A 26873-nucleotide genomic window follows, 5' to 3' on the forward strand; every position below is an offset into this window, starting at 1 on the left:
AGCCTGGAAAAGTCTTCATCTTGTTCATTGGAAATACAAACACTTTTTTAAAAGAGCAATTCAAAGACTAATACAGCAAATTGCATCTCTGCAGTAAATGCTAATCTCCAGGTAATACTCCCAGCAAGAGCAAAAGGCCAGGTCTGTGAAATCAGCATCAGAGAGTCATTTAAAAGCACCAGCTGCAGCTGTGAGACTTATGGCACTGAGACAGGAAAGGTGCACAGACTGATCCTGCTCCCACTTACTAGTCAACACTTCTCATAGAGAAAATGCAAAAAATTGTTTGTATCTGCAGGATGAAGGACGCTTAAATCTGAAAGACACCACACAAAACAAACAGTTGAGCTGATGAAATAGTTTATTGCAATATACTCTGGAGCTTGTCCTCCCACTCTTCCCATGTGTGATGCAACATGGCCCAGAATGCTATGCACTTCTCCTCTTCCAACAGATGGATGGACACCAAGTTCACTTGGCAGTGTAGCAGGAGATCATTATCTATTCCCAGGAAAGCCATGGGACTTTTGTAGCTCGTATGTAGCCAGGGAAGACACGAGACAATATTTTATTTAATTTGTTTGTTTGTTTGTTTAATACATTTATAAGCCAAATTACTCAGAGAGGTATTTCTTAATTCCTTACCACTTAACTCCATCCTCTTCTTAATTCCTTACCACAACTTTGGGTAACCTTCCCCAAAAATTTCAATGTGCGGGGGGTGACAAAAGAAATTCTGCACCAGGTACCACCTGACTTGCTACGCCTCTGCTGTTGTGACCCACCATGGGAGGGAGTAAAACAAATGGGTTGGAATGAAGGAAGGAATGAAAGAAAGAAAAGGAGTTGCTGGCAAGAGAAGAGAATATAGTGAGATGCTTAAGAGGTGAGGAAGGCTGAAGCTCACATATTCGGTTGAAATAACTATCTGAACATAGCATTCCTCTTCTCTCTTTTGACCCAAATGGTAGATGGCAAAGCAATATGGAAACATTTACACCCTTTGGGCAGGATATCAACCCTTCATAATAGTGTCTGGATTCCAAGCAGTGAAAGAAGCGCTCATTGACCACTCTGAAGAACTTGAAGACCGACCACAGACTCCTTTCCTTATGACTATAGCAAACGGAAAGGGTAAGTAGTGAAGAATGAGAATTTCTGCTGGTACTTCCCCGAAGAAAACATTTAAGTGGCTGTCTGGAAAAAGAGAACAAAGGTTTTCTATTAATGTTGTACTGAACAGGAAATAGGGGTTTTATGCAGTGCCAGTTCTTATCAGAGAAGACCCACTGAAATTAATGGGCATGGCTAATGTGGGTCTATTAATTTCCATTAGTGTACTCTAACAAGTGCTTTATGGAAGTCAGAATTGTACTGCACTGTGGTTAGACTGAACTGCAGGTAGAAGCTTGTTTCCTGTTGCAGTTGCAATGCATTGACAGTCCTGGCCCTCAGTGCTGGATGAAGAGCTTGAACTCTCTGCTCTTTCTGCTGAAGGCTTTGATGCCTACATCAGATCAGAACATTGCCAAGACACAGCTTACAAGGTGGAATAGGTACATAAGAGGTAATAGACCCACAGCTAAATGCTAGCTAAGATGTTGATCCAACTAGTGATACATCCCTCACACCTTCCTTTTGGAGATTGAGGTGGGTGACTGGCATCCAACGACTGGGAAGCAAGTGGGCACTCCTTCAAATGGGTTGGGCCTGCAAGGTTTGTTCATACCTGGCATCTCTATGTCCTTAATGAAGGAGACAGTGTTGGTGCCAGCTTGGCACCCAATTTAGTCTTAGTCATCTCCTCAGAACGGAGAGGCAGCTCACTGGCAATTCTGTTTTGCACAGTGGTTCTGATCGTCTCTCCAGGTCAGTTTCATAGAATAGAACTGGGTGCTTGTATTTCAATCCCTTGGCAGTTATGCTCTGGTTTGTCACAGTTTACCATTTGGTCCCCAATTCGTTTTAACTTCTGCATGAAGCCTTTAGCAACAGTGATTAGCAGATTTGGGGCAAGATGTTGTCAACACCCTGATGATGCTCAACTCTATTGCTCTGTAACATCTGAATCAGGAGAACCCATGCAAGCTCTGGATGTGCTGGATGAGGTGGTGGGTTAAATGAGGACCAATAAAGTGAGTCTGAATCCTGGTAAGATGGAGGCATGTTAGGTGGGTGGTTCTTGAGTCTAGATAATTGGTCAGTTGCCTGCTATGGATAGAGCTGTACTTCACCTGAGAGAACCAGCTCATAGTCTAGAAGTGCATCTGGATCCATCTTTGTTGCCTGAGGCCCAGGTGACCTCACGGCCTTCTACCACCTTCATCAGGCAAGGCAGCTTTGACTAGTAAGATAGCTAAGGTGGTTTCTGGACCAGGTTTGGCAACCTCCAGGCTAGATTACTGCAATGTGCTGTATTTGGGGCTGCCCTTGAGGTTAATCAGCGTGAAAAATGAAGTGGATCAACTGTTCATGTGGGCAGGATATAGCCAACATTTTAGCCACTGTTGAAAGAATTCCACTGGCTGCCAATTAGCTACTGGGATAAGTTCAAGGAGGTGGTTTGGGTGTAGAAAGGTCTATATAACTTGGGTTCAAGATACCTGCAAGATCATCTCATTCCCTTTATACATCGTCAATCACCATACTCCGCAGGTGACGGTCTTCTGAAGATACCGTCTTATTAAGAGTCTAGGGTTGCCATATTTGGAAGACAAAAAAGAGGACACATTTGCCAACTTCTACTTTTAACTATGGATCAGACTTTTAACCCAACATATGGAAAGCCTAGCTTAGGCATCCTCCAGTAAACTTTGTATTGATCATTCATAATGATTTGTGCTCAATTCTTTCAAGGGTGTTATATCCAACTCCATTTTCAATTGTGCCTGCAAAGAATTTGAGGTTGTCATACTGGTTAATTTTCATTCAGTCATATCGCTTAACTTCCTGCTGAAAACCACAAATGCACAAACTTGTTACAGTATTGTCCTGCTTTCCCTGTTATATAGCTTCCCCACACAGTAATAATGTGGTAGCATTCAGGAAGCGTCACAGAACTAACAAAGCAGAATAAATTGACCATCAATGCACTACTGTCATGTCAAGAATATGCTGCAGAATACATCCTCAATAAAATCCCAGTCTGGCTTGGCCAGTAGAAAAATAACTTGTTGACATCACACATCAGCCAAATTATATCTTTAAAAATAGTGTGGAAAACTTAGCTGAATTGGGGTTGTGACTGAAAATAACAGCAGGTGTTTACCGCTATGAGAAAACTCATGTGATATCTGCAGGTTCAGTCTTTATGGCAGAAATTGGCAGAGCTGTCCAGAGATCTCTCATTTTATGCAGGGACCTTCTGGGACCACCTGATTTCTGTTCTATTATCCAACAAATAACCAAAACATTTGGGTGAATCACTAATAATTTTCTGAATGACGACAGGAAATAGAAAGTGAGATTCTGTTAGGCATTGTGTGAAGCAAATAGTGCTGGCCTATATTGCAGAGATACCCGCTAAATACATAGAGACAGACTCCACATCGTCTTGTAATTGTAATCTTGAGATACTGAATAGCTTGCACATTCAAGGGCATGAACTTCCATTTCTTCTTGAATGGTAACTTAATTGTATCATTAATTTCTGTAAAGAAGAATTTCTCACTGATTTTCCATAGGTATTCCATTTTCCAATGGGCACACCTGGAGGCAACAGAGACGCTTTGGTGTAGTCACTCTGCGGAAGCTGGGACTGGGGAAGAAAGGCATGGAGCAGCAAGTAGCAGAGGAGGCGCATCAGCTCGTGGAGGTTTTTGCACGTTCAAAGGGTATGTGATGCTAGGTGATGGTGCTGAGCTGGCATATGAAGATATATTTGTGTACTACCTCTGTCCATTTTAGAAAGGAATGTGATATGTTTTTCTTGGTTCCTAATGGAGATCACGGGTGGTGCTGTGGGTTAAACCACAGAGCCTAGGACTTGCTGATCAGAAGGTCGGCGGTTCGAATCACCACAGCAGGGTGAGCTCCTGTTGCTCAGTCCCAGCTCCTGTCAACCTAGCAGTTCAAAAGCACGTCAAAGTGCAAATAGATAAATAGGTACCGCTCCGGGGGGAAGGTAAACGGCATTTCCGTGCGCTGCTCTGGTTCGCCAGAAATGGCTTAGTCATGCTGGCCCCATGACCCGGAAGCTGTACGCCGGCTCCCTCGGCCAATAAAGCGAGATGAGCGCCGCTACCCCAGAGTCAGCCACGACTGGACCTAATGGTCAGGGGTCCCTTTACCTTTACCTTTACCTTTAATGGAGATCCCAGCAGTTTCTCTTGGCCACCATGAAATCCCACTCTCAGTATGAACAGGAGCAGCTGAACTCACATTAGTAGAACTTTATTTTGCAGGGCAACCACTTGACCCCTCCATGCCCATCACTAATTCAGTCTCCAACGTGATATGTGCTATGGCTTTTGGGCACCGGTTTGGCCTTGAAGATGAAAGGTTCCAGAAGCTGATAGAAGCCATGAATTTCTCCCTAAAATTTATAGGAAGCTTCGTTCATGCTGTGAGTAGTCATTTTCATTCCTGCTGATTCAGAGAAGTCACCCAGGGGCCTTATATTTCCCACTCAGCATTCTGGATTCCATTATGATAGAGGATAGACTGTTGGAGAAGTGAGATGAGGTTTAAATCTAATCTGAGATAAGGGCTATTTTACAGCCTAATCAATTTCTTACCATGAATATAAAAGAGAGAGTAATGAAACTAGGTCCACAAGTTGGGACTTTTTGGAGGAAAGACAGGCTAGAAATGGAACAATGGCCTTCAGAACAAGTCATCTATAGCCCACATAAATGAGCAGAAGTGAGCAAAATAATATTCTCAGGAAGGGAATTCCACTATGGCATAGCATGGGTGGAGCCAGGCAGCCTGTGGCCCTGGATGTGACCAGATGCTACTATGACAGGCTCTCTCATGATGTTGGAGCCGTGGGGAGGCAAGACATCAGATGATTTCCCCTCTTTCCTTTCTCTTTCTTAACTGTAATGTGTTTCTCTGTCCCCTTTTTTTCTGCTGGCTGCAACGAGCCACCAAAAGGCAAACTTTAACACTTCTCCTTCCCATCCTGCTGTGCTCCACATCCCTCCCTCACTGGCTTCTGTTAAAATAATATATGTTTTTACCTGCCAAAGAAAATCTCAAGCGGAACTGTGTTGAGAGGCATGCTTTGCCTCCCTCCTCCTGATCAATTTCACCCAGAGCCTTGTCAAATTCACCACATTCTTCTTCAAATGTCCCGTTCAAACCTTGGTATGTGGAAATGAATTAGCCCTTGCCTCCCCCTTCTCTCTCTCCTGCCTCTTCCTTGCCTCCTCCTTCTCATTACTCCAAGACCTCTTGGCTAGCATTTATTTATATGGGGATCGGCTCTTTTCTCCGCCCTCTCACCTCAGATTGCCATGATGCAAACCCAGGATATGTATTTGTCTTATTTAATATTATTTGTTATTGGGAACAAAGTTATTGCAAGGAAAGGCTATGGAAGAGACCCAACCTCCAAAGTGTTTGCTAGAGAGGCTTATTCAGAAAATGTAAGTAATTTATCTTTCATGAGAAAACTAGGAAAGAGGAAAAGCTCCCTTCTTAAATGTTTAATAATAATAATAATAATTTATTATTTATACCCCGCCCATCTGGCTCAGTTTCCCCAGCCACTCTGGGCGGCTTCCACAAAGACAAAAAATACACTAAGATGTCACACATTAAAAATTTCCCTAAACAGGGCTGCCTTCAGATGTCTTTTAAAGATAAGATAGCTGCTTATTTCCTTCACATCTGAAGGGAGGGCATTCCACAGGGCAGGTGCCACTACTGAGAAGGCCCCCTGTCTGGTTCCGTGTAACCTCACTTCTCCCAGCAAGGGAACCGACAGAAGGCCCTTGGCACTGGACCTCAGTGTCCGAGCCGAATGATGGAGGTGGAGACGCTCCTTCAGGTATACTGGACCAAGGCAGTATAGGGTTTTAAAGGTCAGCACCAACACTTTGAGGGACGCAGGTGGCGCTGTGGGTTAAACCACAGAGCCTAGGACTTGCTGATCAGAAGGTCGGCAGTTCGAAACCCTGCGACGGGGTGAGCTCCCATTGTTCGGTCCCAGCTCCTGCCAACCTAGCAGTTCAAAAGCACAAAGTGCAAGTAGATAAATAGGTACCGCTCCAGCGGGAAGGTAAACGGCGTTTCCGTGTGCTGCTCTGGTTCGCCAGAAGCGGCTTAGTCATGCTGGCCACATGACCCGGAAGCTGTCTGCAGACAAACGCCGGCTCCCTCGGCCAATAAAGCGAGATGAGCGCCGCAACCCCAGAGACGGCCACGACTGGACCTAATGGTCAGGGGTCCCTTTACCTTTACCAACACTTTGAATTGTGCTTGGAAACGTACTGGGAGCCAATGCAGATCTCTCAGGACCGGTGTTATGTGGTCCCGGTGGCTACTCCTAGTCACCAGTCTAGCTGCCACATTCTGGATTAATTGCAGTTTCCGGGTCACCTTCAAAGGTAGCCCCATGTAGAGCGCATTGCAGTAGACCAAGCAGGAGATAACTAGAGTACTCTGGCGAGACAGTCCATGGGCAGGGAGGGTCTCAGCCTGCGTACCAGGTGGAGCTGGTAGACCACTGCCCTGGACACAGAATTAACCTGTGCCTCCACGGACAGCTGTGAGTTCAAAATGACTCCCAGGCTGCGCACCTGGTCCTTCAGGGGCGCATTTGCCCCATTAAGGCCCAGGGAGTCCCACACACCCGCCCGCCCCCTGTCCCCCAAAAACAGTACTTCTGTCTTGTCATGATTCAACCTCAATCTGTTAGCCGCCATCCATTCTCCAACCTCCTCCAGGCACTCACACAGGACCTTCACCACCTTCACTGGTTTTGGTTTAAAAGAGAGTTAGAGCTGGGTGTGATCGGCATACTGCCCAAACCCCCTGATGATCTCTCCCAGCTGCTTCATATAGATATTAAAAAGCATGGGGGAGAGGACGGAACCCTGAAGCACCCCACAAGTGAGAGCCCAGGGGTCTGAACACTCACCCCCCCTACTTTCTTGACACAGCCCACGAGAAGGGAGCGGAACCACTGTATAACCGTGCCTCCAACTCCCAGCCCCTCTAGACGGTCCAGAAGGATGTTACGGTCAATGGTGTCCAAGGCTGCTGAGAGATCCAGCAGAACTATGAAACAGTTCTCACCTTTGTTTGAATTTTTGAAGGAAGAGATGGGCATTTCTTGACTGGGGAACTTAAATAAAATAAAATAAAATAAAATAAAATAAAATAAAATAAAATAAAATAAACAAAACAAAACAAAACAAAACAAAACAAAACAAAACAAAACAAAATAAAATAAAATAAAATAAAGAAAGATAAATTTTAAAACCGCATTGCAAGATTTGTAGAACTGCACATTTCAAAGGATGGCTGTGTTTCAATTTGCATATTTGGCAAATTCACTCTTAAATGTGAACTGACTTGAATGTCTCCCCATCTGTATTCTCCAGCCACCCCCCACCTCCCAACAAATGGCCTGGGATTGTGCCCAGTTTTGAATGAAGCCTGGGAGCTAGAAAAATACTTTGACCCCTAGTTTTCTTTCACATATTCGGCTAGAGATATTACCCAGAACCAGTCATTCTGAGATTCAAGAGAAGCTGCAGACTCCTACCTTCTTCTCAGGGAGACTCAAACTAATGTGCTAGCTCTGAAGAATAACTGGGGTCATGTTTTAAGTACTAATTCAAATGAATTGACTCATGAACTACATGACCAAGCTTCCTCATGGTAATGACGGCATGTCTGCTATCTTTCCTTTAGCTTTATGAAATGCTCCCATGGCTCATGAAACATCTCCCAGGGCCCCACAAGAAGGCCTTGTCCTGCATGGAGATGGTGCTTTCATTTGCAAAGGAGGAGATAGAGAAGCATAAGGAGAATCAGTCTCTGCATGATCCACAGGATCTCATTGATTTCTATCTGCTTCAGATGGAGAAAGTAAGTATCTGCTTTGAAACTGAATGCTGCTCATCCAAGGAATCATTATATTTCCTGTTATAAGTGAATATTAATCTCTTCCAAGGACACCAATATTTTTTTTTCTGAATCTCAGTTGAAAATGACATTGAGTTACTTTTCCCCAGATTTATTGGATTATTATTTTTCTTAGTGAGTTGTGCAAACCACTATTCTGAATAATTTTTTTATTATTAGGGTCGTGGGCACTGGAGATCAGTTGATGGATCCAACAGGGCAGTGGGCAAATACGTTTGAAAACCCCTGTTATACCTCATGGGAACATACTCACCACTGAAATGTTGCCTGTGGTGCCCAAACAGTGAGAATGTTGGATTTGATATCCCGCTTTATCACTCCCTTAAGGAGTCTCAAAGTGGCTAACAATCTCCTTTCCCTTCCTCCCCCACAAAAAGCACTCTGTGAGGTGAGTGAGGCTGAGAGACTTCAAAGAAGTGTGACTAGACCAAGGTCACCCAGCAGCTGCATGTGGAGGAGCGGAGACGCGAACCCGGTTCCCCAGATTGCGAGTCTATCGCTCTTAACCACTACTCCACACTGGCTCTCAAAGAATGCCCAAATAGTATGAATGGCCAACTCACCAAGTGGATTGTGGCAGCTGTTTCATTACACATTACAATGCATAGCAAGAGGATGCACTTTCACTTTCATCAGCAGGGGACCAAACAAATTCTAAAGAAAATGTTCCGAAACTAAATATGACTTCAAACTCCTACCTCATTTATTCCTAGACTAGAAAGGTCAAAATATTTTTTCATCTTGCCTCCTTGGAACAATCTTTGAATACTCTATGGTGACTAAAGAATGATTAAATATGTTTAGTGCTAAGTAATGCACATGTTGAATATCTGCTGCCAGAGAGATTCTTTTGTATCCCTCTTCACCTGCCAGTGTTGGATTATTACCCCGACCCACAGATACTCAAATGTAGCACCAGCAGCTACCGCTGTGTACACAGGAATGTGTTCATGGATCTTTTGTCACAACCAGCTACGAAGCACAGGGCCGGCCCACCCATGAGGTAGGCTGAGGCAGCTGCCTTGGGCAGTGGAATGTCAACAGGAGGCATCCTAGTCAGCCACTAGTGGAGAAGTGGAGTGGTGGCAGCTTCCTGCAAGATTTCACCAAACGCTTGCAAGATCCCACTGTCCTCACTGTTGTTGTTACCACATTGTGGCACTGCTGTGTAACCAAAATAAGGGAGGTGGCAGTGACAGCAGGGCAGTGGAGGTGGCACCTTCCTATGTCACCTCAGGCAGTGTAAGAAGACACCTCACCCCTCATGAAGCATGTGTTGGTGGTATGCTAATAGGAGCAGAGGGAGTAAGATAAAATAAGTGCTGAAGAACAGATTGTAATGCATGTAAATGACATGTCACTTTCCCCATTTTCGAAATCAGAGCAAAAACGACCCAGAGTCCACCTATGATGAAGAAAACATGGCTTTTAATATTTCCGGGCTCTTTGTAGCAGGGACATCCACAACCAGCAGTTCTCTGAAATGGGCACTTCTCCTCCTGGCAAGTCATCCAGATATCCAAGGTGAGAGAGGTGCTTAGATTTTCATTTACCGTAACTATAACATTTCTTCAGTTATTTAATGTCAGGTGCTGCTGGTGGTTATTCGTGAGTAACCAGGCAGGACTCCAACCTGTCTTTTACAGGTTTTATTGTGCAAACTATTTACAGTGCAGATCTAAAAAGTTCATGTCCATCTTAGTCACTTGCAGAATCCAGGAGTGGCCCCTTTCAGCTTCTCCCCCAACATAAGAACTTTGGCATCCCAAGCCTCCTCCTCCCCTCCTTGCGTTTCACCCCTCTGCGCAAGCTGGGCGACGGAAGTAGCGTGTGTGCCTCCTGGCCAGCCGGGCTAAGTGAGGTGCTTGGGCTCTCAGCAGCATCCTCGAGCCCTTTCCTCTCTTGGCTGGCCCCTTCCCTCTCTTCTCCATGGAAGGTGTGGCTTTCCCCACTACTGGATGTGGAACTGCTCCTCTGAAGTTTGGTGGCTCTCTGTATCCCAGCGGTGCCCCTGCCTCCCTCCCTTGTTCCAGTGGCTGCCCCCTGACATTTAAGTTGAGTTATTCTTCCTTTATCTAAACATATAATCATCAATCATAGTTTCAAATCATATTTCCTCCAATACAACTTATTTGTCTTCCTTTATGCGTTCTCAACACTCTGAATAATAATGGTAATTATATAATCTTCTTTAACCCTAGCATTCTCTTCAAACTTCACAAAAGAAAGAAAGAAGAAAGAAAAGAAAGGCTTGACAATATCCATTTTCCCAGACTGCTCTACCCCCCTTAACATTATCCCTACTAAGTACTGGAGGAAGAGTGAACCTTATGCCTGTGAAACGTTAAAATGTTATCCTTAATATATCCCCTCCCAATATTCAGCGAGGACCATACATATTCCCTTCTGCCCTTCACGTTACCAGATTCATTCTTCTTTACAAAGCACATTCAGTTTTTATAATGTATCAACAACATGAAATTCAGGGTTACTTCTTCCTTTCTCTCTGAATGTTTTGGACGTTGAGAGAACATTCTCATTCCATACCAAGAACCAGAGGCGTAGAAGGTCAGGAGGTACCCGGTGCAGATTTTTTTTTGCCAACATTGAAATTGAAATCTGTCAATGAGAGCCACCCGCCCCCCAAGAAAGCCGGACACCCCTAGGCATGAGGCAGCTCCCTATGTTACCAAAAGCAATGCCTCAGCCACAGACTAGACCGTAGGGTCATCTAGTCCATGTGGCGACCAAGAGGGCCAAAATGGAGCCCAGCAGACTTCCTCTGCGCATGCAGCTCCCTGCCGATCACAGAAACGTCCTCCTGCCTCTTTGGTCGGTTTAGCAGAGCGATACGCAACGGTGAAAAACTGCTGCAGTGTGTGGGTAATAAATCAGGCTTGCACACAGGCTTCTCTCTTATCTCTAACAGCCTTTATTCGTGTAGCATAACATCGTAACTTCAGTCTTAAGCACCCGGTGACGACTCGCACATCTCGCCTCTCCGACAGAGCGGAAGAGAAGAACACACACAGAGAAACCACTCCCGTATGTGTTACTCAACCACGCCTCATGATGTGAGACGTCATTCAGAACGTCACTCAGAACTGTTAACCCTGTACGTTCTGAAACCCTTAACAGTCCAACCCCTGCAATGCATCTCAACTAAAGCATCCATGACAGATATCCATAAATAATCCCTTCGTGAAAATGATTGATTTCCATCTGACTAGAATGTGAAGTCTTTTTATGTTAGATTTCTCATTCTCATATATTTGACAGATCAAATTTATCCACTATTTTTAAAAAAAAGCCTTTGGTAATCTGCCAGCATTCATTTCGTTCTGTCTCTGTGTTCTATCCATAAGTGTTGATGCCATTCAGGTCCCCCAACAGAACCAATTGGTAATCCAGATAGTCCAGAAGTCTTGTTTCCAGGTTCTTAAAAAACCCTGATGTCTGTGAGCTTTCCAATCTGAGTTCCTTAATGTTTTCCCCCAAAAAACCTCGTTTATTCTTCAACGGTCCTAATTCTTTGTTTCCTCCTTTGAAATTTGAAGGAGAGGCCCTCTGGAAACTCCCACCTGAAGAAGATGTTCTTCCTTCTCAGAGTTCCAGCCAAATCTGTGTAATTATTCCTTAAGTTCAGAAAATGTTTTGGAATCTCCTTGAACAAAACAATTGACTTGTCTTTAATCTTCAGGCTTTTTTTATTGTGTAGACCCAAAATATTGTCCCTCTGTTCCTTTGTCTTGAAAACCACTATACAGTCATGTGCAATTTTTGAGTCTTTCTTAGGCCCAAACCTATAGGCCCTCTCAATTCAAGAATTTAGCTCGTCTTTTTCCAAATCCCAGCACGCTGCAAACTCCTCAATTAGCCAATCCTTAAGATTATCTTGTTCCAATTGGGGGGCGCCTCTCACTCTCAGTTGATTTTCCCATTCCTCCATCTGTAAGAAAGCAATTACATTAAGCACATCCTGTTGGGTCCTCTCCACACCAGGCACTCTCACTGTTTCCAATTCCATCAGTCTTGTTTCGTGACCGGCAACCTCTTCCTTGACCTCTTGAATGCCTTTTTTTCAAATCTACAAATTCTTGTTTAAGCTCCTGTACATTCTGCTGGGTTCCTCTGACATCTGTTCTTATTTCTGTTAGCATTTGCATCACCGCCTCTTCAAAAGTTGGTGCTTTGGAGCCTCTTCTATCTTCAATCTTACTTTCCCCAGGATTATCCGCACCACAAGCCATAACTATTCCAAAGTATCAAGGTCACAGTCACAGTCAGTCAACAAGATTTTTAGTACACAGGCAGAAGCAGACAACTCAGCAGCTCCACCTTTCAAAGTCTTATTGTTTTTACTCGTCTTATTCTTTTAGAAAGCATCCAAAATTAAATTGGGCACTTATATTCAATTCAAGGAGGGTAAGAGAAACACTGTGTACTATTACAGCAAGCTCAGACAGCAGCAGTTACCTTGTAATCCCCTAAGAGGAAAATGAAAGCTGAATGTATCCACTCCCTTTGTGACGTAATAATGAAGTCTAGCCCTCCCCCGCTGGGTGGTCCGCTTCCAAAAAGCAAGAGTCTATTCCACTGTCAAATGTATCTCATGCAGGGTCTCAATTCAATCAAATTCTTCCCCCTTCCCCCTGCAGAAAGAGGGGCTTAAAATGATTCCTTGAAAGTTTTAACAAGTCTTTCAAAGTTGCAGCTTCGGTCAGCGTTAACTGCTTTCACTTTTACTTCAGCAGAAAGCGATCAACCTCCGTAATTTGAATCCGTTTCAAATCAATTAATAGTCCAAATTAAAATCCTTTTTTACTCACGATTAGCCAATCTTCTATATTTGGTCGGAGAAACTGGTCGCTAACAGTTGCCGGACTTTGGAGCTTCACGACTCATGTTGAACTTGTGGCCCACCAAGACGCCTAGAACCTTTTCACATGTGCTACTGGCTTTAAAATGATTTTTGTGTATCTGGGGGGGGGGGCACTGCTCCCCCGGCAATGCCCATGCTCAGAGCGATGGACAGGAGCCCTGGACCACCGTCTTCTCTCTCTCTCAGCAATCTATAATATCACATCAGATCCAATAGGGGCCAAATCCACTGTCCATAAAGGGTTTCGGGAGTCACAGTGAAAAGCTTTCTGAAAAGTGTCGTTCTCATCTGGCAATGGAAAAAAGCGCCATTCAATCTTAGTTTGAAAGACATGCATGAATGAAACAGCAGGAAGCGTAATGTGTGAATGTAGCATGGAAACATGTGCAATGCTCTTCTTGTCACATGCACATATGCAATCACAGAACTAGAGTTCAATCTTAGTTTGAAAGTCATGCATGAATTAAACAGCAGAAAGCATAATGTGTGAATGTAGCATGGAAACATGTACAATGCTCTTCTTGTCACATACACACATGCCAAAACAGGACTAGAGAATTAACTCAAAAGGGCAATTCAGTGATGAAGGGAGTGCAGCGTGTTTCAGAAGACAAGTGGTTGGTGGTTAAAAAAATAAGCAGAAGAAGACAACAGGAGAGGATGAGACTAGAGACACAACAGAAGCTGCTAAAACTGCATTGTTGGGGAATATGTATTTTCCTCTCCTATTAGCAAAACTTACTGGGTTGTATCCAAAGTTGCTTACTCGGGAGTAAACACAGGAAATCCTTGGACACCCTTCCAGAGGGAAAAAAGCAAAACAAAATTGGGTGGCAAACTGCACTCCTCTCAGAGTTAAAAAACCCCAGTGAACAGAATAGTGTGATTCTCCTCTCAGCAATTCATTTCCACCACCACCCCTTGAGTACTGGAGCGTAAAGACAAAAGAAGAAGAAAACTCCCAGGGTTTCCCCCCCAGTTTGCCAAGCAAAACTCACTGGATGATTTACAGCTCACTGAATCCCCCAACAAAAGCAGCAAAGACCTTGGACTGCGCGCGGCAGGCTTTTAAATGAGGGCTGCGGGGAAACCAAAAGCAACATGCTCAGGCAAGCTCTGCAAAGATGCTCTGGACATGATGGCGCGCGGGGGGGGGAGCCACTGCTACACCTCTGCAGGAGCCTTTAAGGATGGGACATAGACGGGCAGGGAGAGCAGGACCTGGCCCACCTTGCAGTGAGCTGGGGAGGCAGGCAGGGGGGCGGTGGTTGCCGATGCTTTGCCACTTGTGCCAGCGTTGGCTTGGGAGGTGCGGGGTGAGGGGCCCCGTGCATACATACATTTATTTATTACGGCCATAGGCCCATACAAGTAAAAACAACACATAAATAACAGCTTGTGCACGTGGGAAAAAACAGCCGCTAAAACATCACTATAACAATAAAGTGCTATAAGATGGAATGGCATACTACGCCATTAATTAGCTTGAAGTGCTCCTTGGCGTCGCTTTTGGGTAAGGACAGCAACCAGGAACCTAGCCACTTTCAGGGTCGTGTGGGTATCCTTATCCTGCAAGATTTGGGCAAGGTGGAATTTTGGTGGGGTACCCTCTAGTTTCTGTATGATTGATCCCAAAAAATTTGCCCGTGGCACATTGAACAAGGGGCAAGTGAACATAATGTGCTGGAGCGACTCCGGCGTCTCCTTATCACATTCGCACATGGCGGAGGCTTGGCCCTTTGAGAATCTATGTCTCAGGACATTGGAGGGAAAAACGTTAAACCTTGCTTTGGTGAAGGCCAGTCTATGGGCAACAGTCGAAAGGGAGGAGAGGTATGATGGAACGCAGTAAGTTAAAGTGATACCAATGTTCTGGGGCGAACAAACACCTCCCCCCAGCGTATAATTTCGCTGTAAGTCGATGTCATCCAGTCTTTGGCGGATCAGTCTTTGAGCAGTGATTTGGTCTAGTTTTAGGGAATCTGAGGGAGAGATTCCATAACTCAGGAGTTTGGCATGAATTCTACTAGTCCAAAGGCTAGAGAATTCATCTCGCCATAAGCATTGGACAAGGTAATGGTTTGGTAATCTATGCCACAATGATAACCAATAGTTGAAGACTTGCTTCCACAGGCAAGTTTCTAAGGATGCGATCTTCAATTCTAGTCGCATGGCTGCGTTGCTTACACACAGGGGGAGCATTAGGAGCCGACGTAGGAATTGGTTTTGCAGAGTCTCAAGGGGAGCAAGATCTGTCATCACGGCCCAGAGCAGGGCAGCATAAGCAAGCACGGCAACCACTTTTGCCTTGAACACCTTTAGGGCCGAGGGAACATGCAAAGCTCCATCCGAAAAGAAAAATCGGAGGAGCGCATATGACAGAGTTTTGGCCTTGTTAAGTAGGTGTTGAATTTGAGCTTTCCACCCCAAATTGTATTGAAAAATAACTCCAAGGTATTGAAATTTTAGGACTTGCTCTATTTTTGCTCCACCAAGCTTCCATTCGTATAATCTCCGGCTTCTGGAGAAAATCAGAATCTTGGATTTAACATGGTTGATGGTTAATTGGTTGAGTTGACAATACGTGGCAAAGATCTTCAGAGCTCTGGTTAGTCCAACATGTGCCAAATATCGCCCCCTTCAGGATGGTACCCGGAGCGGTGCGCCCCCTCTCCCTTCCTATGCCACTGCCAAGAACTCAGCTACATTAGACAGAAAAGTTTTCAATGTGTTATAAATATGCAACACCAGATGGCACCAGAGACTAAAAGAAATTTCTATGCAATTTTTACATAGCTTTTTCTTTTCTTTTGTTATAACGATTTAATTACTGACTTATTTATAGTGGTCCCAGTCCCCCCCCCCCCCCCGGTGTGTAGATCCACCCCAACAATTGGTGAGGCTCCTAATCTTCCTTGTTATGTAGTTCCCTTTAAACGAAACAAACTTTGGATTATCTGTTTTCCATTTGATATTCTAGTTACTGCTCTAGCCCTTTAACACTGCCCATGCCAAGTACTGGGGGGAGAATGAAGTTTATGAATTCAAAATAAAACATTTGTTTCTGTAATTTTCTTCAGATAAAGTCCACAAGGAGATAGAAGATGCTTTAGGTTCTTCTCACACAATCTGCTATCAAGATAAGAAGAAACTGCCCTACACCAATGCTGTGATTCATGAAATGCAGCGCTTTAAATATGCCTTATTTATGGGGGCTCCTAGGCAATGTACAAAGGATGTGAAGATGCGTGGTTTTCTCATTCCCAAGGTAAAGAAGAGTGATACAACTGCATGCCTGTATCCCAAGAGTCTATGAGTAGGTTGCATATTCAGAGATGCCCCCAGCCATGCAGAAACTTCCTGTGTAGTCTAAAACAGGAGTTCCACCTGCAGACATGTTTCACTAGTGCTATTCCTGGGGCCATGTGGCACCTCAGAGGAGCATGCAGTGGCCAAAGGTCTCAGCGAGGCCTTTTTGAAACAGGTGTTGGGGGACGCCCTGCTGTGTTTCTGCTTGTATAGAAATATTTTTTTAATAGAAAGAAGTTGAGGATGAATATGGCCACTGTTAAATACCAACCTGTCCCCTCAAAACTCTGAGTTTCTTTTTTAAAAAAGATATTTATTAGAGTTTCAAACAATAAAACAAACTTCACAATACAAAATGAGAAAAAAGAAAAAACACCACTCAAGAATCAAAAAGAAAAACACAGTAAAAAAACCCAACAAAAAACAGAAGAAAAAATACATGAACAAGCATAGAAAAGAAAAAAACCAATTTCTTATATATTATTCTCATAACCCTCTTTCCGGACTCCCTCGCATCTCCCTTTTCTGCGTTCCTTTTTACAAAATCTTATTCAGCAATACCTCACCTTCTTTCAAATCTTATTTCATATTATACGTTTCCACTATTTAGTCTCCAATTTTTACCCATTTTTTCATTTTGTTTAAGTTTAACATAATGTTGTTCTAACTTCACCTTTGTTCTGTTAACCTTTTTTGCATACATCCTTTAACTATATCACTAATACCACATTTTCTTTATATCCCACATCATTCTAACATTCATACAATTTACAATGCTTTTGCAAGTAGTCTTTAAATTTCTTCCAGTCCTCTTCCACTAGCTCTTCTCCCAGGTCTCGGATTCTGCCAGTCATTTCTGCCAATTCCATATAGTCTATCAGTTGCATCTGCCATTCTTCCAGGGTGGGTAAATCTTGAGTCTTCCAGTGCTTTGCAATAAGTATTCTTGCTGCTGTTGCTGCATACATAAAGAAAGTTCTATCCTTCTTTGGCACCATTTGGCCAACAATGCCCAAAAGGAAGGCTTCTGGTTTCTTAGGGAAGGTATATTTAAATACATTTTCAGTTCATTATAGATCATTTCCCAGAAAGCCTTAACCCTGGGGCATGTCCACCAAAGGTGAAAGAATGTTCCCTCAGTTTCCTTACATTTCCAACACTTATTATCTGGCAAGTGGTATATTTTTGCAAGCTTCACTGGGGTCATGTACCACCTATATATCATTTTCATAATATTTTCTTTCAAGGCATTACATGCCGTGAACTTTACTCCAGTGGTCCATAACCGTTCCCAGTCAGCAAACATAATATTATAACCAATGTCTTGTGCCCACTTTATCATCGTTGATTTGACCGTTTCATCTTGAGTGTTCCATTTTAACAGCAAGTTATACATTCTTGACAATACCTTAATTTTGGGTTCTAACAGTTCAGTTTCTAGTTTCAGTTTTTCCACCTGGAAACCTGTTTTTTTATCCTCATTAAAGACCTCCCTAATTTGACGATAATGTAACCAATCTCGCACTTTATCTTTTAGTTTCTCAAAACTCTGCAATCTCCAAGTGTCTCCATCGTTTTCTAATATCTCCCAATATTTTGGCCATTTAGCCTCCATATTAAGTCTTTTCTGAGCCTTAGCTTCCATTGGTGACAACCACCTTGGGGTCTTATTTTCCAATAAATCCTTATATCTTGTCCAGACATTGAACACTGCTTTCCTGACAATATGGTTCTTAAATGCTTTATGAGCTTTAACCTTGTCGTACCACAAATATGCATGCCACCCAAACACATTGTTGAACCCTTCCAAATCCAAAGTGTCAGTGTTCTCTAGAAGTAGCCAATCTTTCAACCAGCAGAAAGCTGCTGATTCATAATAAAGTTTCAAGTCTGGCAGGGCAAACCCCCCTCTTTCTTTAGCATCAGTTAATATTTTAAATTTTATTCTGGGCTTTTTGCCCTGCCAGACAAACTTAGAGATATCTTTCTGCCACCTCTTGAAACAATCCATCTTGTCCACAATCTGCAAAGTCTGAAACAAAAACAACATTTTTGGCAATACATTCATTTTTATAGCAGCAATTCGACCCAACAAGGAAAGCTTCAATTTTGACCAAATTTCTAGATCTTTTTTGATTTCTAACCAGCATTTTTCATAGTTATCTTTAAATAGGTTCAAATTTTTAGCCGTCATGTTCACCCCTAGATATTTCACCTTTTTAACCACATTTAACTCTGTCTCCTTCTGAAACCTTTCTTTTTCCATGTTTGTCAAGTTTTTCCCCCAAAACCTTAGTTTTTTGTTTATTTAGTTTAAATCCCGCCACCCGACCAAATTCTTGAATCAGTTCTAAAACTCTTTTCGTACTAGATTCTGGCTCCTGCAATGTCAAAACCAGGTCATCTGCAAAGGCCTTTAGTTTATATTGTTTGGCTCCGACCTGAATTCCTTCAATCAACCGGTCCCTTCTGATCATGTTCAAGAGCACCCCCAGGACCGAAATAAATAACAATGGAGAGATAGGGCAACCCTGTCGTGTTCCTTTCTCAATTTTAAACTCTTCTGTCACCACATTATTAACTATCAATTTTGCCTTTTGTTCTGAATAGATAGCATCTATGCCATTTTCAAATCCCCGTCCCACTCCCATCCCTTTAAGATTTTTCTTCATAAAATTCCAAGAGATATTGTCAAAGGCCTTCTCCGCATCAATAAAGATCAGTACTGCTTTTGTATTAGTGTTCATTTGCAATAATTCCAAAATGTCAATAATGTTCCTTGTGTTATCAGACAAATGTCTGCCTGGGAGAAAGCCTGCCTGGTCTTTATGAATCACTTCATTTAGCACTTTTTTTAGCCTGTTAGCTAAAATATCTGCAAAAATTTTGTAATCCACATTTAAAAGGGAAATGGGACGGTAGTTCTTAAGTTGTGTCTTTTCAGTTTCAGATTTAGGTATAAGTGTGATGAAAGCTTCTTTCCACGACTCCGGTGCCTTCTTCCCCTCCATAATCTCATTGCAGACCTCCTTCAGTGGATGAATCAAGTAGTCTTTCAAAGTCTTATAGTACTTGGAGGTTAGCCCATCCGGCCCTGGAGATTTGCCCAATTGCATATTCTGAATGGCACTTTCAATCTCTTGTTCTGTTATTTTATAATTCAATATTGTCTTATTTTCTTGAGAGAGTTTTGGTAATCCATTGTTTCTTAAAAATTGGTCTATCTCAGTCTCTTTTTGTGGTCCTTGAGTATAAAGTTGTTTAAAAAATCTCTGGAAGCATTTTCGAATCTCCACAGGGTTCTGGATACTTCTCCCTTCAATCTCTAAGTTGGTGACCGTATTCAACTTCTGTCTTTTTTTCAACTGCCATGCTAGCAGTTTTCTGCATTTGTTTGCCGATTCAAAAGTCCTTTGTCTCATTTGTTTAATTTTCCACTCAACTTCCTGGTTTATCAATTTTGTATATTGTGCTTGAAAAAGTTTAATTTCTCTCAGAATCTCCTGTGACTTTGGTTTCGATCTTAGTTTTTTCTCTCCTTCTTTTTTTCCCCCAAGATCTTATCTTTTTTCTCATTCAAAGCTCTTTTCTTTACTGCATTCTGTTGTATCAGAAACCCCCTCATAACCGCCTTGCTTGCATCCCAGATTACTCTTTTTTCAACTGTAGTTTTCAAATTTATTTCAAAATAATCACGCAGATTCTTTTGGGCCTTCTTAACTATCTCCTGATCTCTTAGTAAGGTGTCATTCATCTTCCATCTGAAGGAACCAGTTGAAATTAATCTCATTTCCATCTTTACTGCATTATGGTCGGAGCAGGTTTTTGGGCAGATTTCCACTTTTCTAATCTTAGGTGCCAGACCTCTAGTTATCCATATTTGGTCGATTCTTGTCCATGTCATTTTGGCTTCAGAGAAGAATGTCCCCTCTCTTCCTAAGGGGTTCTTTGTTCTCCAGATGCCAATTAAATCCATATTGTCAGTTAATTCAAAAAAAGTCTTTGGTAGTCTGCCCTCTTTTGTGATACTTTGGCTTTGTGCTTTATCCATGTTCGTAGATACCACCCCATTCATGTCGCCCATCATAATGATGTTGTTATAGTCCATGTAGTCCAACATTATATCATGCAGCTTCTTGTAGAATTCCGATTTCCCCTCATTTGGTGCATAAATCCCCAAAATCAAAAATTTTCCCCCTTGTGTTTGAATTTCAATTGCCAAAATTCTTCCTTGCTCATCCTTAAAAAGAAATTTAGGTGATAGGCCTTCTTTTGCATAGATCACAACTCCTCTCTTCTTCACTCTGTCAGATGAAATAAATTCTTGGCCTAGTCTCTTTTTAATTAGCACTTTCCTGTGAAGCCTAATCACATGTGTTTCCTGTAAACAAATAATGTTCAATTGTTCCTTTTTTAATAAATGAAAAATCTTCCTTCTTTTCTCTGGGGAGTTAAAACCATGAATGTTCCAGCTTAGAAGTTGCAGAGACATGTTGGGCTGTTTATTCTTTCGACTGCGGTGGTATCACTTCCAATTCGTCAATACCCAGAGGTGTAGGTATCAAACTTGATGGTTCAGGTCCTAAGGCTCCAGATTCCTCTCCAATCCCTTTCTGAAGGTCTTCTCCGTAGACACTCAAGAATTTTTCCTTGTCTTCCGCTGTCTTGATTTTAACTTTCTTCCCCCTAAAGGTAAAGGATAATCCCTGGGGGAACTCCCACCTGAATGCAATTGTGTTGGATCTTAATAGTTTCACCAAGTCTCCGTAGCTGGTTCTGAGATCCAGTAGGTGTTTCGGGATGTCCTTGTAAATTTCCACTTTCAAATCCTGAATTTCAAGAGTCTTTTGAAAATGTGCACTCAGTATCTTATCTCTTTCTACTTTCGTTCTGAGGGAGATCAGGCAGTCTCTAAACTTGCCTTTCCTCCCTCCTTTTCCAAGTCTGAATGCACTTACAATTTTAAAATCTTTATCTTCTTCCAAAGACCAGAATTGAGTAAATTCTTTTGTCAGATATTCAATTAAATCTCCCTTTTCAAGCTCTGGAACTGATCTCAATCTCAAGTTACTCTCCTTACTTTTTAATTCTATCATAGACAGGTACGCTTGGTGCTCACCAATCTGTTTGCGCATAGGTTTTACTTCCTCTTGCACAGCCTCTGCTTTCTGTTTTGCCTCCTCGGCTAATTTACGATTTTCTGTAGTGGCTTCCAATAGTTTCCCAACTGATTGTGCATTTAAATCAACTTGTTGAGTCAGATTGTTAACACTGGCAGTGTTTTGGTCTATTTTAGATGATTGCTCAGCCACTTGCTTGCTCAGGCCTTCCAATTTTTCAATTTTTTTTTCTAATACTGAAGGGGAGTCTCCTTCTGCAGCCATTCCTTCTGGCCTAGCTTGCTCTGATTCTTCCTCTTGTGTCACAGAGACAATAGGAACAGAAGATCTGCGCAACTGTGAGATTAGAGTGGTTTGTTGTGACTTAGCTTTGGCTGATCTTGTTCTCCCAGTCCCACTCATCTCACTTCTGTCTATGCGTCAAGGTCAGTCAAATTGCAATTCCCATGGGAATCCACAAGTCCACAGATAGGCAAAACAAAAACACAGTCCCCAGTAGGTGTAAATTTCCAAAGATCCTCTAGAGGGGGTATAATTGTTTCTTAAAGGGAAAAACAAAATTGTTGTTCCTTCAAATTTTTTCCCAAATTACTCCAAGTCCCTTAAAAATTAATAACAGTACCAAACAGCCTCAAAGTCCCAATAGTACTCCAAATCTTTAACCTTTGCAGAGTTACTCTTTGAGATACTTACAATGTCTCTAAAAAGTGCCAGATTCAATGTAACTTTCCAACAGCAGTCCAATGTATCAATCCAATGTTGCTAAGTCCAACAGTCTGACAGCTCTAGTAGTCAGGCAGCCTGACTGCCTGGATTTCTTGATAAATTTTGTAAATCCACAAAGAAAGAGGTAAGAGAATGTCCAGAAATAAGAAAGTAAAGTCCACAAGTAAAAGCAAAGTCCGTTCAATTGATGCACGAATTAATTCCTTTTAAAAATCCCAACTTCAAAGGCATTAGAAAGTTTTAGTCTTTGCTTTGAATCTTTAAACAGTACCGGGAGACGGACTTCCTGGTTGCGTCTCCCGCTGCAGCCAAATCAAGAATAAATTTAAGCCGAAATTCAGTAAAGTTCCCTCTACTCACGGGATAGTATTTTCAAAGCCGATTGTTCCCAGGAAAAGGGTCAGCGCTCACCGACAGCAGCTTTGTGGCTTCACTCCTCAGAAAGAGCGATCGACTCTCAGCACCGTGCCAGCCCTTCCACACTCCGGAGCCCCTTACGGGGTCCCTTCAACGCTTCAGGGGGTGCCAATGGTGCCCGCTGAGTCCCACGGCCACAGGCTATCGCTGCCTGTGGTTTTTCAAAGTGGGTCTCCGCTTCGCCGTAGCGGACGACCCGTTTCTGTGGAGCTTCCTCTTTACCGAGCAAAGAGGACCGCCATTGCCGTTCGCGCCGCCCCCGGAAGTCCAAAACTCTGAGTTTCAATTCAGTTGGAACTCTACAAAGATTCGTCCTGGGACAGTGAGGGAGAATTCTGGAATGTGTTGATCTGAATGCATTCCAAGTTAATTCTTTCTTCTTTGCAGGGGACTGCCATTCTTCTTGATCTGCGCTCTGTTCTTCTTGATCCAACACGATGGGAGACTCCTGCAGAGTTCAACCCGAATCATTTCTTGGACAAGAATGGACAATTTGTGGACAGAGAAGAATATCTGCCATTTGGTGCAGGTGAATGCAAAAGTCCAAGCTGAGTTGGGGTCTATAGACATGCTTATTGGTTGGCTTCCAGGAAATGACATCATCAGCAGCAAGAGAGTAGGGCAGAATGGATGCAATATCCCCTTGGCAGGAGTGGCACTGCTGGTCAGCAGGATGGGGCAAGGCTGTTGATAATTTAGGGAATTTCTGGGTGGCTGATTTTGGACTCACAGGTACCCAAACCCTTATGGGGCCCCCATCACTAGCAATCTGGACATCTTCACACTTGCCACCCCATTGCCCTGTCCCTGAGAGAGGTAACACTGCCAGCACCAGGGTGCTGTTGCTCCCTGTCACATGTCACAGCTGGATGCCATCCAACTTCTTTTCAGGTGACAAGGCTAAAGCTCCCCCACCTCTTTACATGGAATATAATTTAGCCTGCTATGAAACTATACTCAGAACTGAGTCTGCAGTTAAACTATCCCACTTCCGACTGAGGTTGAATAGTGACAAGACAGAAGTACAGTTCTTGGGGGACAGGGGGCGAGTGGGTGTGGAGGACTCCCTGGACCCTACCAGCCCACAGACTGTCTCACCAGAGTGGTGCATGCTCTAATTATCTCCCCCCTGGACTACTGCAATGCGCTCTACGTGGGGCTACATTTGAAGGTGACTCGGAAACTGCAATTAATCCAGAATGCGGCAGCCAGACTGGTGGCTGGGAGTGGCCGCCGAGACCATATAACACTGGTCCTGAAAGACCTACATTGGCTCCCACTCAGTTTCCGAGTGTTGGTGCTGACCTTTAAAGCCCTAAAGGGTCTTGGCCCAGTATACCTGAAGGAGCATCCTCACCCCCATCCTTCAGTCCGGACACTGAGGTACAGCTCCAAGGGCCTTCTTGCAGCTCCCACACTGCAAGATGTGAGGTTACATCGAACCAGGCAGAGGGCCTTCTCGGCAGTGATGCCTGCCCTGTGGAACGCCCTTCCAGCAGATGTCAAGGAAATAAGCAACTATAATACTTTTAGGAGACATCTGAAGGAAGCCCTTTTTGGGGAAGTTTTCTAATGTTTAATGCTATATCATGTTTTTAATATTTGGTTGGATGCTGCCCAGAGTGGCTGGGCAAACCCAGACATAAATTCTTCATCTTCTGCTTGATTATTTCACTTTCCTAACTATGTCTAGTTCTCCAAAGTATTATACAGTATAGCATGTTTTATAGCTGCGAAGTAATTGACACTGAAAAGTAAATTATTACTCAGTTGCTGACTTTCCCATGTCTCCTCTTCAGGGGCTCGCATTTGTTTGGGAATGCAGCTGGCAAAGATCGAAATCTTCATCTTCCTGACCAGCCTGCTGAGAAAATTCAGTTTCCAGTTGCCAGAAGGAGTGAAAGAACTCAATCAAGAGCCTTTACTAGGGGTTACAACACATCCCCATCCTTATAAACTCTGTGCTATTCCCCGTGGCAATGCAAACCTCTGATTTTGTTTAAAAGCACTATTTTCCTCTCAGTGTCCCTCTAGTCCTACTTTACTCAAACTTCTGTCATTGCTTAAAACAGACACTTTTCCCTTTTAGTGTAAAACCCATCTCACAATATTCAAACTGGATGGCAGCATGCTGTGGGCCATGTGAAGGTGTCAGTTGCTTGCACATTTATTTTTGCTGTTTCTTAATAAAAGTACAAAGGCATAAGAGGAACTCTGCTGGGCCAGGCAAGATAGGACCCGTCTAGTTCTCCAGATGTCTGTGGGAAGCCTCCAAACAGGAAACTGAACGCAACAGCACTCTCCTCACTTACAATTTCCAGAAAGTGATATCCATAGCCACAGTGTAGGCAGAACACAGCCCTTGTGGTTTGTACCCACTGATAGCTTTAACCTCCATGATCCTATCTGATTCTCTTTCTGAGCTATCCAAGCTGATTGGAATCACTACATCTTCTGGGAGCAAATTCCACAGTTTAATGTTGCAGAAATGTTGTATTGGTCCTCACTTGAACTTAATGAACCAGAAAGGGCATGAGTAAAGCATATGTGTTATGGTCAGAAGTCCCTTTGTCAGGGATCAATGAAGGTTTTGATAGCATAGTTAGATATATCAGCCAGACACTCACAAGTACAGGCCTTGGAAAAGCTACCTCCCCCTATGTGAAGTGCTGCTAGTAAGCTTTTCTCATTTGTACTACTGACTTAATAACAGTAATAGCAATAATGATAATAATGATAATAATAATGATAATAGTGATAATAATGATGATAATAATAATAATTCTCTTTCTTGCGCAGCAGCTGCTACTTTAATTTTTTAATTTTTTATTTTGACAAAGTGATAATAAATAAATAAGAATAAAAATGTGCACCCTACCCCCGAGACCATTCCATTGTAACTATCCAACCTCCCAAAATTTCAACACCTCTTGTGATAGTTTGACCCCTTTCTGTTTTAGCTGCACAAATTCTACAAACACCTTCCATGTCTCCTGCATATTCCCCATCTTACCTTAATAGCATGTGTTAATTTATCATTAATAGATATTTTAAGGGCTATTGCCATGAGGGCTGAGGGCTTCCCATGGGCATTTGCACTGGACCTTTTCCATATGCAATTTTATTTCATGAATGTATGCTACATATTTTCCCAATGTTTCTGGCACAAATCAGTTTTACACTAGCCAAAATGCTAATTGCAATTCATATTAATCAGACTTCCTGTCATCTGAGTGACACATGAAAAATGATTATAGTTTTCAACTGTAGCACATGACTTGGGATCACATTCCAAGGCTACTTGGACATGGTGTCAGAACACTTATTCCTTATTAATAAGAGAGTATATAAGGAGAGAGAAGTGTTGATTTCTCTGAGGAAAGCAAGATCTCCTTAGAGAAAGAGTGTTGAACTTAACCAGGAATCCTAAAAAGTATCAAGGAGAAATTGAAAGCAAGAGAAGGATGGAAGTAGGGGCATTTTTTATTGCTCTGCTGGTGGTTCTTCTGATTCTGCACTTCCTGAAACAGCTCTGGTCAAATAGGCACTATCCTCCTGGACCTCTCCAGCTTCCTCTCATTGGAGGCGTGTGGCGGATTGGGGTGAAGCTTCGTGATGATACTTTCATTAAGGTACTTATTTTTAACTCAGTCTAATATGAACAATTGTTTTACCTATTTCCCTTAACAACTATGATATTTAAGCTTAAACAATTGTTGTTGTTTAGTCGTTTAGTCGTGTCCGACTCTTCGTGACCCCATGGACCAGAGCACGCCAGGCACTCCTGTCTTCCACCGCCTCCCGCAGTTTGGTCAGGCTCATGTTGGTAGCTTCAAGAACACTATCCAACCATCCCATCCTCTGTCGTCCCCTTCTCCTTGTGCCCTCCATCTTTCCCAACATCAGGGTCTTTTCCAGGGAGTCTTCTCTTCTCATGAGGTGGCCAAAGTATTGGAGCCTCAACTTCACGATCTGTCCTTCCAGTGAGCACTCAGGTCTGATTTCCTTAAGAATGGATGCGTTTGATCTTCTTGCAGTCCATGGGACTCTCAAGAGTCTCCTCCAGCACCATAATTCAAAAGCATCAATTCTTCGGCGATCAGCCTTCTTTATGGTCCAGCTCTCACTTCCATACATCACTACTGGGAAAACCATGGCTTTAACTATACGGACCTTTGTTGGTAAGGTGATGTCTCTACTTTTTAAGATGTTGTCTAGATTTGCCATCGCCTTTCTCCCAAGCAGCAGGCGTCTTTTAATTTCGTGACTGCTGTCACCATCTGCAGTGATCATGGAGCCCAAGAAAATAAAATCTCTCA

At 43.0% G+C, this 26873-nt stretch overlaps 1 protein-coding gene across 1 annotated transcript in view; it reads left to right on the forward strand.

Moving 5' to 3' along the window:
- The window catches only part of LOC114598083 (cytochrome P450 2C39-like), a 28586-nt gene extending 3307 nt beyond the window's left edge, over window positions 1-25279 (forward strand). The window contains exons 2-9 of the mRNA XM_077929660.1: window positions 972-1134; window positions 3684-3833; window positions 4404-4564; window positions 7867-8043; window positions 9483-9624; window positions 16063-16250; window positions 22942-23083; window positions 24354-25279. Coding sequence (XP_077785786.1) covers window positions 972-1134; window positions 3684-3833; window positions 4404-4564; window positions 7867-8043; window positions 9483-9624; window positions 16063-16250; window positions 22942-23083; window positions 24354-24547 — 1317 coding nt within the window. The 3' untranslated portion in view covers window positions 24548-25279. The remainder of the gene's footprint in view (window positions 1-971; window positions 1135-3683; window positions 3834-4403; window positions 4565-7866; window positions 8044-9482; window positions 9625-16062; window positions 16251-22941; window positions 23084-24353) is intronic.
- The last annotated feature ends 1594 nt before the right edge of the window (window positions 25280-26873 follow it).

This window comes from Podarcis muralis, chromosome 6 (assembly GCF_964188315.1).
Source record: "Podarcis muralis chromosome 6, rPodMur119.hap1.1, whole genome shotgun sequence".
Classification (NCBI taxonomy): domain Eukaryota; kingdom Metazoa; phylum Chordata; class Lepidosauria; order Squamata; family Lacertidae; genus Podarcis; species Podarcis muralis.